The sequence below is a fragment of the Rhinolophus sinicus genome, chromosome 2 (genome assembly GCF_057876585.1).
Source record: "Rhinolophus sinicus isolate RSI-liver-muscle chromosome 2, RSI-T2T, whole genome shotgun sequence".
Lineage (NCBI taxonomy): Eukaryota > Metazoa > Chordata > Mammalia > Chiroptera > Rhinolophidae > Rhinolophus > Rhinolophus sinicus.
This window is the reverse complement of record NC_142502.1, coordinates 28,561,758-28,581,203: the sequence shown is the minus strand read 5'-3', so window position 1 is coordinate 28,581,203 and position 19,446 is coordinate 28,561,758. Positions and strand designations below refer to the sequence as shown.

General features: G+C 33.3%; 1 protein-coding gene across 2 annotated transcripts in view; it reads right to left on the bottom strand.

The window, feature by feature from the left end:
• Positions 1-19,446, bottom strand: part of MOXD1 (monooxygenase DBH like 1) — an 82,653-nt gene that overhangs the window by 2,433 nt on the left and 60,774 nt on the right. The window contains exons 9-12 of one of the 2 annotated variants that reach the window (XM_019729371.3): positions 18,392-18,451; positions 14,095-14,237; positions 5,343-5,511; positions 3,592-4,866 (exon numbers count right to left, since the gene is read on the bottom strand). In XM_019729371.3, coding sequence (XP_019584930.3) covers positions 4,699-4,866; positions 5,343-5,511; positions 14,095-14,237; positions 18,392-18,451 — 540 coding nt within the window. In that variant the 3' untranslated portion in view covers positions 3,592-4,698. Of the gene's footprint in view, positions 1-3,591; positions 4,867-5,342; positions 5,512-14,094; positions 14,238-18,391; positions 18,452-19,446 lie in introns of those variants that run through there. The other variant, XM_019729372.3, reaches the window with a different exon arrangement.

Here is a 19,446-nt window from a genome sequence, read left to right as displayed (position 1 = left end):
CCTTTAAAACCAAATAAGGACTTCAGTGATCTGTCACCCCTTCTATTTTTTGGTAAGGTCACAGCACCAAAAGGAGATAAGGAACCGCTCTTATCCCTTGACCTGTCATCCCATAACTTTGTTCTTGATTAATCAGGTCCATTTTTACTTGTGGAAGACTGAAAGGAAATGCATCAATTACTATATAGAGAGGGCCCATTTTAAACGCCCTATTAGATTTCTCCTCTTGACAAACCATAGTTCCTATTTCACACTGGAACAAATATATTATACCACTTTTGTGGATCAGAGGAGAGAACGCACTAAATGCAAATTATCTTGACAAATCTTGGGTGCGGCTTGTACACATGTAGGGTGCTCACTAAGGAAATTGGAGAGATGGTTGTCTTAGACTTCTTTCTAAGGCCCATTACCTTTTGCAGGAACTCTTGTTCATTCTTTCACCTGAATGAATACTCCATCCAGTTTGTCTCTTCCAACGCGCTGAACCCCACCACATTCCATTAAATTCCTTCTCTCTCAGAAAGGAATACAATCTAATGTATTGTCTTCCTCATTACCAAAAAACTATGTTCTCTTTTCAGAATTTTAGGCTGCTGTCAGCTAGGCAGAGATTTTCCATCCATCTTCCAAGCTTCTGAATTCATGAAGCTAGATCACATGGACGGTCATCCCTTTTGCCTATTTACAAATGAGCCCTTACTCCAAGACATAGTCTTCAGTTCGTCTATAGTTCTGTCTACTGTGTTTTTCTACCGACAATAAGATACACCACGAAAGAATTTTATATGAAGACTCTTGATTTATTTAGTCTGACATTTACATCACATTTGGTACAAACGCTCTAAATCCAGAGTTTGAAATACTAAACATATTTAGCTTATTGGGATTTGGCAATCTACTTAAAAATTTAAAAAAAAAACAACATAATTGGAGATATTCTAAAACTAGTAATTTCATAATTATTCAATTAATGTTTATAATTAAATTACTATAGGCAATTCACTGAACTAAACTCTACAGGTGTAATTTGTAATTTAAAAGGAGATGATGAAAACTTTTCCTTTAAATCACGTTAGACAGCCTAGTGGACATGGATTTTTAAATAACTATTTTAAGAGGATTTTTAAACATTTAATATTTTATTCCAGCTTCTTCATTATATCTGGGTCAACTTTAAATCAATCTAATGTTCATTGTAATGAAGTAAGGCAAAAATGTAATGTCAATTCTTCATATCTGAGTAGATACTGAAAGCTACTATGACCCAGAGACTAAGCATTGTGTAACAGTTCCAGGTAAAAGTGTTTTTCTATGAATATGCAATATTAGCCACGGGATACAACCAACGCTGCCCTCCTCTGCTGGCTCTGTGCTCACTCATCCCGTGTCTGTTTTCCTTTAAGTTTTATTGGCAGAGTGTTCACAAGCATAATTTATAAGTTAGATAGAATTGAATGAATCGAAATCACACAGAAATAATATCCTTATTGGAGACGCAAGCATATCTTACTTAAAGAAAGATCTTTTAAACTGTTGATTTAAATAAATTCATCTGTAGGTAATGTTGAAAATAAGTTCATAGATCTACAAATACCACTAACATTCAGGGTAGATAGCTCATTTAGCTCTATACATATGTCAAGTAGTACAAGTCAAGAGGTATACTGTAGGTGAAAAGAAACTATGCCCTATGGCCATCAGAATTGATGCTATTAGCTATGCAAAGAGATTTTTAAAAATCATACCTACCGTCTGTTTTTCTCCCTAAATTTGGGCTTCAGCTTTCTTGTTCACACTGTATTTCAGCAGTGTCTGACTCAAGGGTGAATGACTGATGAAAAGTTAGAATTATTCAAAGGCTGCATGTGGACTTTCTGCAGAGTCCATACATATGTACAACCACATATTAGTTAAACAAAGGACATACTGCAGGAGAACTCTGTTAACCATAAAAATAGAAAATTTTAAGAAAAGGAAAGAGAAAACTTCCCTAGATAATTAGCAATCACAAAAGTGACAGAAGAAAACGTGTAACCTCAGAAGCAGGCTTAGTATTCCAGGGTACTGTCCATATATGGCTTCTGGTAAGGGGATGGATTCGTTATAATTTACTCCAAATCCTGTGGTTTTATAATTTGGAAACCATGAAGTTTTAAAGAACGGGTACTTCATATAAGGACTAACTGGTCTGTGGAAAGCAACACTATTTTTGCACATCCAGTGTGCCATCTGAGTTACGGGATTTACAACTCTAGCAAGATTAACAAATGACTTCAAGCCCTGGGGAATTACCCTCATCTGTCCTGGGATTTTCTTCATAGAGAGCCAGTGATGTAGATGCAGAGAGTTCCAGGGGGAAACATACCTCTACTTTTCCTTGTTTACAAAGTATGTTCTCACCACTGCTCAGGATTTCACTTAAATGCTTCAAGCTTGTATTAGTGTGAAGAAGTATATTGTTTAAAAATAGAGAACTAATGAGCTAAATAAGAAAGAGATTAGGAAGTAATGACTAAGATGGTTAGATCAGAATTTAACATAGAAAAAAAAAGTGAGAGATAAGAGAAGTTAACAATCTGAAAATAGAAGCTGAAGTATAACATACAAGCTTGAGTAAAATGACAATTTGGAAATAAAAAAAAAAAAAAAAAGAGGTTTAGAATCATCACAGTGAATAGACCCATGAACACAAGTGGAAGGCGCAGGTCTGTGGGGCTTTTTGCAGTTGAGCATGACTAGCTTGGAATCTTCAGAAAACTTGTTACATAAACCTGGACGTGATCTGCTGGGGAACTTGGATGCCCCCAGGAAATGGGTAATGCGACTTGATGCAGGGCAGCAGTACAAAGCCTGGGCTGTTCTGGAAGCTCTGCTCAATGGAAGAGCAAACTAACTTAGAAGTGAATCAGAATCCTATAGAATTTTCATTAGGTAGCCTATCCTAATTTCAAATAAAGAGTCAATTTCTCAAAATTACATATATTCATGAGAATTCCTAGGAGAAGAAGAATGTTATCTTGATTCTTAGTGACATTGGATGGAAAAAGAGATTCCCCTGGTTCCAAAAATGCAAGCTTCCAAAATTTGTGTATCCTTTACAAGCCAGTACGTTTACCTTCCTTACCAAGAACAATGAAAACAAATAAAATATGACATAATTTCCAAAGGATCGCCATTTACTTTGACATCTCAGATTCAGATATTCTGAAGTAAAAATAAACATGAAATTTCAAGTAGGGAATGTTTGGGATTATCATATTTCTTATACAAATATTTGGATGGAAAAGAATAGAATCTGATATGGCACTTATGAAATAAAAAGAAATAAAGTTAAATATAAAATATGCCTCATAAATATTACAGACATTTCATTATATGGACAAAATGCTTAAAATCAAGAAGGAAATACTTCAGAACTTAACATTTATTTAAAAGACAATATAGTCTGTGTTGAAGACATTGTTTGCTTGGGAGAAAGGCCTTAAAAATGGAATAGAAAAGTGCAACACGCTTAATTGTTTGACTGGAAACATTAGTCAAATGGAATCATTTGCTTCTCTCAAGGAGTGTGCAATATACCACACAAAATTTTAATTTTATTTAGTTTATTAATACAATCCAAATTCAAGAAATGAGGAAAGGACACAAAAACAAGATTTAACTGAACTATACAGAACCAAAAAACTAAAGAGAACCAAAAGAGTGACAAGAATTTCAATTGGTGACAATTTTATTACGGAAAGTTCGCTTATTAACTAATATAAAAATATATCTAATAGCAACTGTGACTCAAAATGAGCCAGGACACAGCACATGTGACACCCAACACAGTCAGTGAGGTACCACATGACCTCACACCCTCCTTGGCTAGCTCGCACTCTCTGGCCTTTGACCTGGGTCCTGTAGAAGGACCCCTCACAGCACAGGGTGTGCGGCCAGGTATATTTTCTCCTTGGCCTACAGTCAGTTCTGTTCCATTTCTGTTTCTTATAGCCTCTTTCTTGTTAGATAGTGACAGAGCTCAAGAAAAAACTCACCTGGCCAGTGCTGAGCAGGGAAGGATAAGAAAGTACTTTGAGATGGGTTAGGAGTAATTTGGGAGTCCCAGTAGCCTCTGATAAATGAAGAGATTAAAATGAGCATTATCCAAAAGGACTGAGGTAAGGGGCCCATGGGTAATTCACAGAAAAGGACAGAACTGGACAACATTGAAGATAGGAGTGTAATATTGTTACACTTGGGAAGTTGCACACTCAAAGAACAATAAAGAGGAAGAAAACTGGAACGAAGAGTACTTCCTTTTACATTTTTAAGATGAAAGCATTTTTGAAAAGGAATCTAGAAGCCAAATCAAAAATTAAAAAGTAAAATAGTAATAGAGTGTTTAAAATAATACAGTAGGAAAGAACTCTTTTACTTCCGCTTGACTTTGTCCAAATTTTTATAAAGTTTATATTAAGTCAGGTCAGTTTTGCTTTATTGGTAATTGATACATTTTATCAGGCGTTTCTGAGGAAAAGAAGAGAACCCAACGGACATCTCTCAGGTAGACTGGGAGAGGGGGAAGGAAGGGAGTAGATGACAGGTAAGTCTCCACAGTCTTCACACTCACTCTTCATGCCCAAAGTATCTTTAACCTGCGTGTTAAATGGCAGGTTTGGATCCCAGAACACATCATCACCAAAGACAACAGCATTATGACCCCAAGTGCAAGCTGCTCAGCATGCTGGTGAGCACCATGAAGCACGCGAGCACCTTGGGAGAGAAATCTCTGTGCAGAGAAAAGGAGGGAGAGGTACACACCAAAGGCTCTGCCTTATACGTTCTTTCTATATCTGGAGGTAATGCTGTCATCCCTTGAATCTGAAAATGAAAGAGCAGACAATGCCAATGAGTGCATGATCTAAGAGCAGGACTGCAGCCAAGCTTGCTCAGCCCCAGCACTTCTGCAGGGATAGAAGGGGTGAGGGGTAGGGAGGGGAGCGGATGGCTGCTGAAGGTGTCAAACATAAGGGGGAGTCAGAACCTTAGGAATTCTGAGGGAAGAGAAGAGGACCAGATATGCCTTTGAGAAAGAAGAGATACAAAACAGTCTCCATTGCTTTTTGAAACTCTCATCCTCATCCTGCTTCATCAAAACTTTAGTTTTAGAATAAATTTCCCTCTTCAAAGAAAATAGAACCAGTAGTTTTCAGTCAACCCAAGTAATCATTAAATAAGTAATCAGCTAGACCATTGGATTTATGGATATTTATCTGTTCCTCGGATTTTACCCGTTGGGGATGCAGGTAAAATAGGACATCTGGTTTCCCCAAAGATTGAAAAACAGTAGGGCTTACCGACCACTCTGCGTTGTCTGTCTTGGAGCATCTCACATTCACTGGCAGGCTAAGGACAAGCTTATTGAAGGAGAGACCGTCCTTTTTAGTCCATTTAAACTTATTCATTGCGTCCATGAAGGAAAGGTTTTTATATTGTTTGGGGCTTTTGATAATGAAAGGCCAGGTCCTGAATTTAAAAAACAAACAAACAAACAAAAAACTCACAATTAGTTATATTCAGAACAAAAGCATTGCATGTTTCCATTACTATTCAACATTCTAAAATAGATCTCATACTTTCATTTTTACAAACAGATAACCTACTGCAATGTATTGAGGAACTCATCAGCAGTTACTAGAAGACATACATGGCAAATAAAGTCTCTTTAAAAACTGAAATTCCTTGTTTTAGTAGCAGATGGGTATTACATTTAGACAAATAATTTGGGTTCAGAAAGCTTCCCCAGAGCCTCACAATTTCCCCATTTTTTTGGGGGGGCTCTAGTTAACAATATAACTGGTAAGCAATCAGTTCTGAAGAGTGTAATGCTAATAGTGTAAAACAGAAATGTGTACGTTCTCAAAAGTTACTGTAACAGAGATGGAAATTTCAATTCCATACAGTTGAAAAGCCTGTCCCCTAGTGGCTGCCCTCTTTTAGTTTACCTAAGCGGAGACAAATACAAAAGATTGAAACTCAGTGTTTTTAAAATTTTACTGAGAAAAAAAATACTTTTCACATGATATGCTGTGTTCCCACTTTCCGCTCTGAAAAAAACATGTTAAAATGTTCAAGGAAGAAAAAAGAAATCACAGAAGAATAATAAGACTTGCGTGAAAAGATACTCTTCGCTGAATATAAGTGTATATTATTGATCCCTGAAAAGAGGAAAAGTATAAGTGTTGACACATAACGAAATATTCCATGAATGAATTCATGGATCTTCCAGGAGATTATGGGTAACCACAAGATATCTGGCTCCCATGACACTCCTAGAAGATATTTCAGTGATTTCCAGTAATTACCAACTAATTAACCTCCAGCTGAGAAATCTACATTTTAATAACTGACCTTCCGTAACTCTTTCATTTATTTGTGTCATTATTCTCTCTCACATATATAACCTACTCAGGCACATTGAATATTATCTTTTTAAATAAATAAAACATCAGTCATTAAGTTTTTTAGAGTTACAAAGATAAATTTTTAATCTCTAAAATAAAATGATTTCCTTCATTCTCTAGTAAGTGATACATGAGTAAAATGATGAATAATATATTAATATTTTTCTATTCTTCATTCTTAATTTTCTTTAAAATCAATATATCTTTGTTGAGTTTTAAATGCATTATTCTGTACAAAGACTTTAAAGTTAAATACCATACAGAAAAAGCAATCAGCATCGCACTGTATTAAGCATATCTATCAATGACCTAAAATCTGTAGCATTGTAAAATTAAAGATACTGTGAAGACTTTCAGAGATACTATGATTACATACAATGTCTTTTTAAATACACTAAAAGCTATATCTAGGTTTTATTAAATATAAAATCAAATAATAAAAATAAAACTTACTTTTCAAAGAAGGTAAGATGTCTATTTTGAAAAACGGAAAATCAACTACTTAATTAGGGAAATGCTGGTGGGAAATCACCACAAGATGGCAGTGGAATCCCTACCAACATGCTGAGGTGGCCTAAATCTTCCGATGATAAGAATGAATACTGTATTGTACAGAGATAAAATCCTGAAAATCTTTGCTGATAGAATATATCAGGAAACTAATATTTTTTTTTTGCGATTTCACCCCAGAAAATAACATAAGAGGTATAAACACATTCATTAACTTACTATAAATATGCGGAAAGGATGTAGAAAAAGGCAAACCCAAGGGTTCAGATGTTAGAGAGAGCATGCCGAAGTAATCTGGGGATGTAGTCACCAATCTCTCTCAGATGACATCACTCTCATGTTTATTGTCTCCCTTCCATTCCTACTAACTTTGTTGAGGCCCTTATTCTATAATAACATCACGTCGTCATCTCTAACCTTTCCAGACTATTCTACACTACACTTCCAGATTACCCCTGGAGAAAAGAGAACGGAAAAAAAAGAAAGAGGAGAAATCCTGAAAAAGTGAATACTTAACCTGAATATTTTTCCTTAAAGACCAAGCTTTAGACCAGAAACTGGTAACTTGAAGTAGCAAGTTTTTCTGCTATCACTGAGATTGGGAGTTAGGAATATTAGAAGTGTTCTAGAAATTAAAAGTTACATTTCCGCACATTGGGGCAATGTGTAGAGATGTCTAGCCAGACACACATATAAATAAAAGGGTATTATTTATATCACTGTAATTGATAAAAATAAATCACGTTAATATTATGATTTAATATTCATGAGTAATTTTCCTTTGTTTAATCTAATCAACAAATTGATTTACATATATATATATATATATATATATATATATATATATATATATATATATATATGGAATAAACTTAGATTATCCAAAATAATTTTAGGAAAAGAAAAAAAATGACATTTGAGGACTTACTTTCTCTTGTTTCCAGACATATTGTAAAACTATAATAACTGAATGTGTTATTTTACTAAGGCTAAACATATACAGCAACGACACAGAATTCAGAGTCCAGAAATAGTCACTATGTGGTTAAATTATTTTCAACAAACATTCCAGGGTAATTCAACAGAAAAGGGTAGGTTTTTCGATAAAATGGTTCTTGAACAACTTGATATCCATATAAAAAACAATGAACCTCAGCATTTATCTAAAACCACCCACAAAAATTTATTTATTCAAAATGAATCATCAATCAAAATGTGAAACCTAAAACTATAATCTTTTTGGTGGGGGGTGGAAACAGAAGAAAATCTTCATGGCCTTCGGTATGCAAAGATTTCTAATACAGGATATATATTAAAAGCACAAAACAAACCAAAAATGGTAAATGGACTTCAAAAAATACAGCTTAAAAAATGAAAATCAAGTCACAGAGTATCAAGGAGAAATTATGTATAAAAATATATCTTAAAAGGACTTATATCCAAAGTATAAAGAACGCTTTAAAAATATAAAAAAAACTCTTACAAGTCAATAATAAAACAATCCAACTAAACAATGGACAAAAATTTGAACTATTAAAAAGGAACATTTGTAAATGACCAAAAAGCATGTGAAAAAAGACTCAACATTGTTAGTCAGAAATGAAATGGAAAATAAAACCATAATAAGATATAACTACATACACATTAAAATAGATAAAATTTAAAATACTGAAAATAGAAAACAGTGAGAAGAATGTTAAACATTAGGAGCTCTGATACATTACCGGTGAGAATATAAAAAGGAATACTATTTTGGAGAAAATTTTGAGAGTCTGATGAAATAAATATAAACAGCATACAATCAGTGATTCTACCACTAGGTTTAACCCAGAAAACTGAAAACATATATTCATACAATACTGTTCATAGTAGCTTTCTTCCTAATAGCCAGAATCTGGAAACAATCCAAATGTCTGTCAACTGGTGAATCGTTAAATAAACTTGGGTGCATCCACAAAGGTGAATACTACTCAGCAATAAAAAGAAATGGACAGCTGATACACGCACCAGCATAGATGAATCTCAGAAACCTTGTTAAGTCAAAGGAACAAGGCATGAAAGAATACACAGTGTGTGATCCCATATTTATAAAATCTAGAAAAGATCACTAATATAGTGACATAAAGCTGACTGATTCACAATTTCCCGGGGACTCTGTGTGGGAGGTGGGATTTTCTCCAGATAGGCCTAAGAGAACTTTTGGGGGTGATGGAAATACTCTATGTCTCATTTATGATGGTGTTAAATATGTGTATATATGTGAAAAAAGTTTCTAACAATATAATAGATGCATTTTATTGTATACTATGAGTTCTGCCTCAAATAATATGATTTTAAATACGATAATAAAACAGAAATAAAAACACATCAACAGGCTGAAGAAAACAATACAACATAATGCCACAAACTTTATAGTCTACTTGTTACAGAAGGAAGCCAGAAAGTCTGACTTAACAAGGTACAATTCCTGATACTGTTGACAGTTTCTGAGTCAACGGATGTTGGGAAGTACACAGTGAAACTGAGTCTCCCTGATAAGTGAAGGATCGAGCGCTGCAACAGATTTGATAGCATGATATAAGACGTGGGACATTCCGCATGGACAGGGATTCAGCCCCTACAAGTTAGAAACCTTCCTTGCATAGATTTTCAAGAAAATCTGCAGAAAGAATAACCCATGCATTGCAATATAGGGCATAGTCCCACCGCTATGCCCACAGCCTTTCACCATCAAAATATACAAAAATATGTACATAACACGTATCACCCAAACCTCAAACCATGGTGAAAGAAAGCTACTGTCAGATTTGCTTAGAAGGAAATCAAGAATTTACCTACATTTTATCAAAGAGAGGTTTTAGACATGACTGACTCAGCAGAAGCAAGAAATGACATAACCATGCAAACATAGGGTGAAAAGGAAATTATACCTCATTTCATGTAAAGAGACAGAAAAAATTGACTCTAGAAGAAAATGTAAACCAGTTACACTGGAGAGAAATCCCACAAGTGTTTCATGTTATAAGTTTATTTAATAAGAAAATGAATTCAATTAAACAAGAGCTCATATACAAGATGATAAAATGACAGAAGGAGATTGATAGGGAGATAGCAGATCAAAGGAAATAAATTTAAGACAAAATGACTTTAGCACCAAATAAATTAGAAAAAGCAAGAAGCAAACGAGCACTTCTGAAAAACTGTAAGAGAAAATTCTTTTTACAAATCCCAAATAGATTAGAAAAAACATTAGAAAATTTCCCTGAAATGAAAAAAAAAAAAAGAAGAAGAAGTAGATATATGCACTGACAGAACACTTTGTGTTTCAGGTGAATATAATTCAGATACTCCACACTGAAATATGTGCAATTTAACTTAAGCATTCTACCAGTAAAGGACTTACACTCCCATTCCTCCAAAGAGATCTCTGTAGGAGAGAAAAAAAAAATAAATGACCCCAAAATATTATATCTAGCTAAATGCTCTCCAAATCTAAATGCAGAAATTCTCAAATGTAAAAGAACTCAGGACATAAAGCACTCGGAAGCCTTTCTTGATTAAACAACTTAAGGATAAAATCCTAAAGAATCAAATTAAAGAACTCAGAAATGAAAAAAATCACATAAAGATTAGGGGTTATCACTGAATCTATTAAAAAGAAAATTTGCATTCAAAATTGTGAGAATTAGGTTTCAGAATTAAATGTGAAAATTAAAAAGATGTGAAAATACAAAAATCATAATTTAACAATAAATATTTGGAGGTTAGAGACAATGTGAGAGTATGAATGTCCTAATCTTTTATGACCTAAAATTAAAACATGCAGTTTTATATAAAAATGAGTGCAACATCTTAATGTCTTTCATGATCTATTTTCTCAACATTTGGAGCCTCTTTGTAAAATACTTATGGTTAAAAACAACAGCAACATTTATTTGAAGTTCAACAACTGTTCAGTTTGTTCCTTTTTCTTCTGATTAATTTAAAAAATTAAAATTTAACGTTTTTTATTTAAAACAGTACACAAATTAGGATCTTTATAACAATAATCTATTCATCTTTGTATCAATACCTACATAGAAAGATGCCTGTATTAATATTCAATTAATGTTAGTACTATTTATTTCTAACAATATTTGAGGTGATAGCTTTTATCTTCTTTTCAAAACTTTTTTCTGCATTATCTAAACTCTTTATCATAAGCATATATGATTTTTACACATTATAAACATAAAGTGATTTTTCAAATAAGAAAGATAGAAACACCTCTCTTGATTCTTTTTATAGAACAAATAGCACAGGAACTTTCCATCACGTAAACCACCCTAGAACTATATAGAAAGGGTTGTTGTGTGGTGCAGCAGAGAATACAGAATTGATCTAAACTCATTATCTATTCTGTTATCTAATCTTTGTGAGTTTTTGTTTTTCCTTAAGCCTTGCCAGACCTGTAGGAGGTAGAGAAAAATTGTACCCCCAGAACAGACAATTCCGGAGATAGGATGTAGTTATCTCTATTTTTCTACCAAGTCATCCTCTAATCCTAGGATTGCTACAGCATGTTTAAAACGAAATGGGGCACCTAACTAATTGTTATATTAAAAGCACAGAATAGGAGATTCGGGGTTATATGTTATATGATATTCCTTTTTGTATTGTACCCTGAAACCAAATTAGTAATCTTCTTTTAAGCAAAACGTAAAAAACACCCACACTATTTCTCTTTCTGATCTTTTAGCCTTGGTTTGGTCTTGGAGGATACTTATGTCACTGTGACAATGACCTAGACTAGAAAATTTGATTTACAGTCCAAATGCCTATTTTATAAGAGGCTCTCTTCACTCATATTTTTAAAGAATAAATATATTTAACCATGTAGTTAAATGCTTTTATGTGGGCAATGACATCTGTGGCCTTATTCTGGGAAGCCGTTCTTCTGTCCTAAGTGATGAAAAGCCCAACTTCAGTATTTCCTGGAGGAGACCAAGGGTGAGAGCTCACTGGGACATGGGAACCGAGCATTTTCAGAGGCTTCACATGAGATGAACACAAAAGAAAACAACTGGACCATAGAATGTATTTCGAATCATCATCTTGTAAACACATAACTTTGAATGTCCATTTGTTTTCAACATACTCTCAAGTTAATCCAATTAGGAAACATTTCTAGTCAATATGTAAACAATATTCTAAAGGAATAAAAGGCTACTTAAGTGTTAGTAAGAAACAATATAATATCAATTTTATAAACAAGACTATATCTTAGTGATTTTGGAATATTTTATGTGCTGCTTTGATTTTTATTAATACTTTATTTATAGGCATAATTATTTATTTTGAATAAAAGACAGATATATATATACATATATATATATACATATATATAAATAAAACAAGTCTTAGCTCTCCCATTTATTATGTACTATAGGATGTTAAATAGTTTCTTAATCTTTCAGTTTCCATTTCCTCCTCTATAAAACTGAGATTGCAAGTCCTGCTCTACCTATTGGAATTGTGTAAAAATAAATTAGGTGAAATTATGTATGTGAAAATACTTCATAAACTATAAACTATTTTACACAGCATTTTGGTATTTGTATTTTAGTAGATCAAGACTTCTGGTCTGGTGGTCATTGGCTGTCAGGATAGGAACTCAGTAGAACACATCTATGAATAGTAAGTTTAATTTTTTAAAAGAAAGGTGTTCTTAGTTCATAATTTCTAACCTCTATAATGTTTAGAAACAAAAAGTAGACCATAATTATACATTCTCCTTCGGCATCTGCAATTTACCACATCCTCATTAAGTGTTTTTTACCCTCTCTTTAAATACACCCCCTCAAAAATCTATGTGTATCTTGTGCCTAATTACATTAGTTTTAGGCAAAAACTTTTCATTTTGAAAAGTCCTAATCATTAGAAAATTTTTTCCTATAGTAAAACAAAATCTACACTCCAAAATTTCTACCTAGCACCCTAATTCTTCTCTGTGGTGTTATTAAGAATAGATAAAATCCCTTTTTTTCTACATCAATCTTAACATATCCAAAACATAATTTTTTAATTTCTTCTTCAAACAAGTTTCTCTTCTGTCATGACACCATTCACACATCTTCATTTTCTTTCACTCTTCACCTTCTCTGACCATCTCCCTGAGATGTAACAATCACTGAAGTCCAGTAAGTGCTACTTTCAAAAGATAACCTAAATGTAATCATTTCTCATAAACTCTACAACCACCACCTCAATCTCTCTCATCTCACCTGGACAGTCACAACTGTCTCCTGGTTGTTTTTATTCTTTCCAGTCTCGCCCTCTTAGAGCTCTTCTCAACACAGTAGCCAAATTGACTTTTTTAATACCCTACAATGGCTTTTCTTTGCACTTAAAACCCCAAATCCTTATGTTGCCTCTAAAGCCCTACATGACCTGGTCCCACTTGCTGTCGACCTCCTCACTTATTCTCTACCAAATTTCACTCGCTCCAGCCAAACTCACCTCCTTGCTGCTCTTTGAACCCGCTAGCTTCATACGCATCATAGTGTCATTATACTGACTTCTTTCTGCATAGAGCATACTTGGGTATCTTTGCATGGTTCACTTCTCATCACTTAGGTCTCTGTTCAAACACCTTGCTCAGCAGAGGGCAACTATGTGACCAGTCCCCCAAAAAACTCTGGGCACCGAGTCTCTAATGAGCTTCTCTAATTCACGACATTTCATACATGTTATCATAATTTGATGCTGGTGGAATTAAGCACATTCTATTTGAGTCCACTAGGAGTTGTTTCTTGGAAGCTTGTACCTGGTTTCTTGTGGACTTTGTTTTATCCCATGTGCCTTTTTCTTTTTGTTAATTTTTCTTCATATTCTTTCTCTGTAATTAATATTAGCCATGAGTACAACTATATGCCGAACCCTTTTGGTCCTCCTATAAAATCACTGAACCTGAAGGTACTCTTGGGGACCATGGACAAAGCAACCAGGAAACTTACCTGGTCTCCCCAGTTGAAAATAATCTAATAGAACAGCACATAAAGAAATTCCATGACATGGTGACAACTCCAATCTGAAAATAATGCCAGTCATTCTCTGAAATACGTTACCCCTGTCATGAAATTGACCTATTACTTACGTGACTGGCCTGTAGATCTCCTTAACACCAATGAACTGAAGTTGTTCCATAATGTCTGGGATACTTGCACATCGAGTAAGATTAATTCTTGGGTAATAAAGAAGGTATGAGAGACACATTTCATTCCTGGTGCTTAGTCCTCCCTGAAAACGGAGATGTTTTACTTAGAAAAGTATATAGCACACAAGCCACCAATGTCATATAGGTCCTTCCAATATTGAAATGTAATAAATCTTGAAGCTGAAAAATAATAATCTAAATGACAATTTAGTTTTTTAAAAGGTAGTGACACATTTTAAAACTAATAGAATTATTTCCATCTCTTTAAAAGTTGCCTTTCTTAAATAACCGACTAATTGTCTTAAAGTTCTGTTTACATGATATACACATCTCACCACAATGAACATTTCAAAGGATTATGGGGATGTTTGCTTACGATGATGCCAGTCAGTCAGTGTGATGAATCTTTGACTGATTGCACTGAATTTTCTATAATCTCATTTTCATGTCTATAAACATCAGCTGCTGTATACCACAGGAGAGACAGATTTTACATTTTGAATTTAGGTAGTAAATTATCTATTAACATTTTAAAAAAGATCAAAGATACTCAGAAGAAGAGAATCTAGAGTTGCTACAACATATTATTTACCATGTACAGTGTTTATCCAAAAGTTAGTAAACATGAAAAGAAACAAGAAACTATGAGATGTATTTGGGAAAAAGAAGTCAGTAGAAACTGATTATGAGACAATACAGATGCTGGAGTTAGTAAAAACTTAAAAGCAGGTTTAAAGAGTTAAAAAAAAGATGTTCAAGTAATTAAAGGCAAATACATTAAAAATGAGTGAACAAACAGGGAATGGCATCAGAGAAAACATAAAAACAACCAAACAGAATTTCTAGAGTTGAAAAGTACCATAATTGATTTAAAAATTGACAAGATGAGCTCAACAGCAAATTTGAGATGAAAGAGGAAAGAATCAGTGAACTTTAATATAGATCAATAGAAGTTTTCCAATCCAAAAATCAGCAAGAAGAAAAAACAAACAAAAACACCCTAAAAAAAGGTGAAAATTCCTCAGAGACATGTGGGATAATATTCCAACATACATGTAATTGGAGTTCCAGAATGAAAAAGAAGAGAGAAAAGGGTAGAAATTATATTTGAAAAAATAATGGCTGAAATCTTCCCAAATTTAGTAAAAAACATGAATTTACAGATGCCAGGAGCTCAGCAAATACCACAAATAAATGTGAAAAGAGCCATACTTATACACATCGTAGTCATATTGCTGAGAGCCAAAGACAAAAAAGAAAATCTTGAAAGCAGCAAGAGAAAAAGAACATACCACATATAGGGGAACAATAACACAATTGACAGCTGAAATTTCATCATAAAAGAGTGAAGTAACAAAAAGAGATTGGAATTACATATTCAAGTTCTGCAGGGAAAAAGAAATTAACCAAGAATTCTGTACCCAACAAATCGCCTATCCTTCAAACATGAAGGTGAAAAACTTAATATTATTGTCCCTGGTTGTAAATTAATGTTGTGGCTAATATGAAAGCCTTTACAAACTACAAAAACATAATGACTTACACTTGATGAGTAAGGCAGAGTTGGGCAAAGGGAGAGCACCAAAATATACTAAAATAATAATTTATTACATATTTAGTGAAATATTTCATGCAAACAAAATTATATATAAGGCAAGAGAAAAATAAAGCTAACACCAGTGCTTTGACTACGCTGTGTGCTCATGTTCAATTATCTTCCCCATCCTACCTGAACATGATGATTATCTTCATATTTTGTTTATCATTCTATTGCTTTTCATCACACTTTACGTTTAGTTTATTGATGTATGTAGCCTTAAATAATATACTGTTTAATTCTGCATGTTCTTAAGTTTTGGATACATAATATCATAATTACATACTGTCTGCTGCAAGCTTGCTCTATTAAATCAATATGTTCTTCAGATACATCATGTTAATACGTGAATTGCTTTAGTTCATTAATTTTCATAACTATATACTATTCATATATTATATGGACATATTATAATATATGTATTTGTTTTCCTTTTGATAAATAATTGAGCTGTTCCCAGTTTTTTATTCCTGTGTTGTTACATGTTACTATCAATATTTTATGTTTCTCTCCTGGAACACTTCCTGCAAACATAATCTCAAGGTTAAATCTACATAGGAATGGATCTGGGTAGAGCATATATCAATCCCCAACTTTACTAGAGAATGCCATGTTTTACCCCTGAAGTGGTTTTATAAATTTACATTCAGCATTGCCAAACTGGTGGGTATAAAATAGCTCATTCTGGTTTACATTCGCATGACTGTGATTTCAAATGAAATTGAGGGTTCTTTAATGTGTTTATTATCTGTTTGGGTTTTCATTTCTATAAAATGTTTTTTATATTTTGCTTTTTTCTATTGTGTGTTTGTGTTATGTAACTGATTTATGAAATTTCTTTTAATAAACACTGGATAGTGATGCTGTATTAACCTATATATTGCAAATATTTTTTTCAGTTTAAGATTTCTTTTCACTTAATCATGTTTTTTGTTACCAAAAGCTTTAATGTGCTCAAATTCATCAATCTTTTAATGCACAGTTTGTGCTTTTTATGTTTTGTTAAGAAGTTCTTACCGACTACAAAATCATGAAGATATGTATTTTTCTCCTAAAGTTTTTAAAATTTTGCTCTTCACATTTAATATTTAATCTACCGAGGACTGATTTTCTGTGTATTGTACAAGATAAAGACATAATTTTATTTTTGTCATTTAGATACCTAATTGTCTCTGTGTTCTTTAATGAAAGTCTATCCTTTTTCACTTATCTGAATGCCATGTCTATCCTAAACCAAGTTTCCATGTAGTGGATTTGTAGGTTTTGTTTCTGGGATTCCCTACTCAGTTCCACTATTCTAACCCTGGACCCAAAGCACAACATTAATAACCATAGCTTTAAAATAAGCCTTCATCTCCAGTAGTTTGTTGCTCATTTTGTTCTTTTTAGTAGTGTCCTGCCTATTATTAACATGTGCTCTTCTGTGTAGATTTTAGAATCAATTTGCTCTGTATAAAAGCTAAAACTATAAATTTTTACAAAATAAAATAAAAAATAGAGGAGAAAATCTTTGCAGCTATGCGAAGATTTCTTAATTAGGATACCAGAATCCCAAATCATAAAAGCTCTCTGAATTTTTTACTGGAATTACATCAAATTCATAGACAAATCTAAACAGAAGAATTATTTTTATTTTACTGAGTCTTTCTACCCATGAACACAGTATCTCTTAACAATGTGTTTTGCCTCTTTGCTTCTTCTTCTTTTCTGATCCTCATTTTTTTTTTTCCAGTACAACGTTGAATAGAAATAGTGATAATAAATATCCTGTTCTTCTTCCTGATTTTTAAGGACTACTTCTAATACTTCATTTAGTTTGATATTTGCTATAAATTTTTCAAAGCCAATTTTTATCTGGTTAAGACAACTCTCTCCTATTCCTGGTTTGCTAAACGTCCTTCTTCTACGAAAATGACTGACATAAATTTTATGAATGCTTTTTCTGCCCCAATTGAATTGATCATATACCCTTTTCCTTCAATCTCTTGACTGAAGCATGGTATTAATATATTTTCTAATTTAAACCAATTTGCCATTGTTAGTTACACCCAAATTGGTCCTAACATTACATGTTTATATAATGCAGGATTTGGTCTGTCAATACTTTGTCAAAGGTATTTCCATCAGGTACATATTGTTGACCTCTCTCATACTACCATTATCAAATTCTAATATTAAGATTATGCTAATTTCATAAAATCAATTGGTGGGAGATGTGTTCCCTGGAAGATATAAGTAAGGCATGGATGATCTGTTTCTTGGATGTTTGGCAGAACTCCCCAGTAAATCTGTTGGGATGAGATTTCTCTTTGGGTCAGAAGGCTCTAAGGTCATGTAATTCATTCTTCCTTTTGAAGTTGATTCATCTAAGTCCAGAGTCATGTAAATGGTCTCTAGTGACCACAGTTATTTTATTAATAATATTTGATGAGGAAAAAAGAAAATATTAACATAGTGTCATTAGTTAATCTGATTAAAATGCTACAACTGCTCTAATTTGACTTTTATGATGTTTCATGTTCAATACAGTCAGGAATTTTGCTTCCCAGTGAGAAAGCTTTTTAGTTTTTTTCTTCTAAAATCAAAGTTTATTCCTCTCTCTCCACAAATGAACTTTAAGAATAATAAAAATTTTCTTACCCAAGTCATCCGGGCTCTATCTTTTGTGTTGTAGCGACACTCAGTAATTAGATTATCTCCCTAAAACATAAAAGTAAGAGCTTCAGATTGGAGTTTTATGCTGTTTTATTAATCTAATACATTTGTAGGCCAACAGTTTAATTTGCTATATGAAGGGATGCATTAAGTAATTTGATTCAGGAGAAGACCCCTGATCTATTAAATTCTAGAATTGCTAGTACAATAAGCAAGCAAACAAACAACTAAGATTCTCTGTGTTTAGGCTAGAGTCCATCATGTTCTAACTGCATGACCTTAGACAAGGAAATGAACATTCTGGGCACAATTTATTCCTCTGAAAAATAATGATAAAAATAGCACTTATTTTGTACAGCTGTTGTGACGGTATTAAATCACAAAATACATATTTAATCCGTAGTAGAGATGAGACACTTCATAAATGTTAGCCATAGATAACTAGTTATTGTGATTATTTCGTTATTTACCTTATCTTCTCTATAGCTCTTTAGTCATGTCTTTATTTCCTTACATTAGCATTATGAGGCAAATTAATAATAATTTATTGTTCCAGTGTTTTCCAACCTTTTGGACAATTCACAACACATAGAAAATAATGTTTCTTGGGTTTCCGCTCAGATAAGTGGACAGGCTATTCATGGACCAGACGCAGCTAGCTCTAGGTGCTGGTCTTCAGATTTGCCCTCCCCAACCCACTACTCAGAGGGCCCAGGAATCAGTATCTCAACAAACTTATACCCTATTCACAGCACACCAATTGGGAAACTGAGATAACACAATAAAACTGGTTGGAAAGTCCAGAGACAAGACAACACAATAAAAGAGAGTAAAGAATCTCAAAAAGAGCAATGTTTCTCAAACTTCATCTTTCTATTCTCAGGGTGTATCAAGGAATTTTTGCATGTAGAAAAGATATTGCAGTTATTCTCATTTCATAAATAACATAAGAATTGGACTTTTAAGAATGAAATAAGGGTATGAAATTGTATGACTATTGACCTTGATGGTCACTGGATAAAAAATTTGACAAAGTGAAG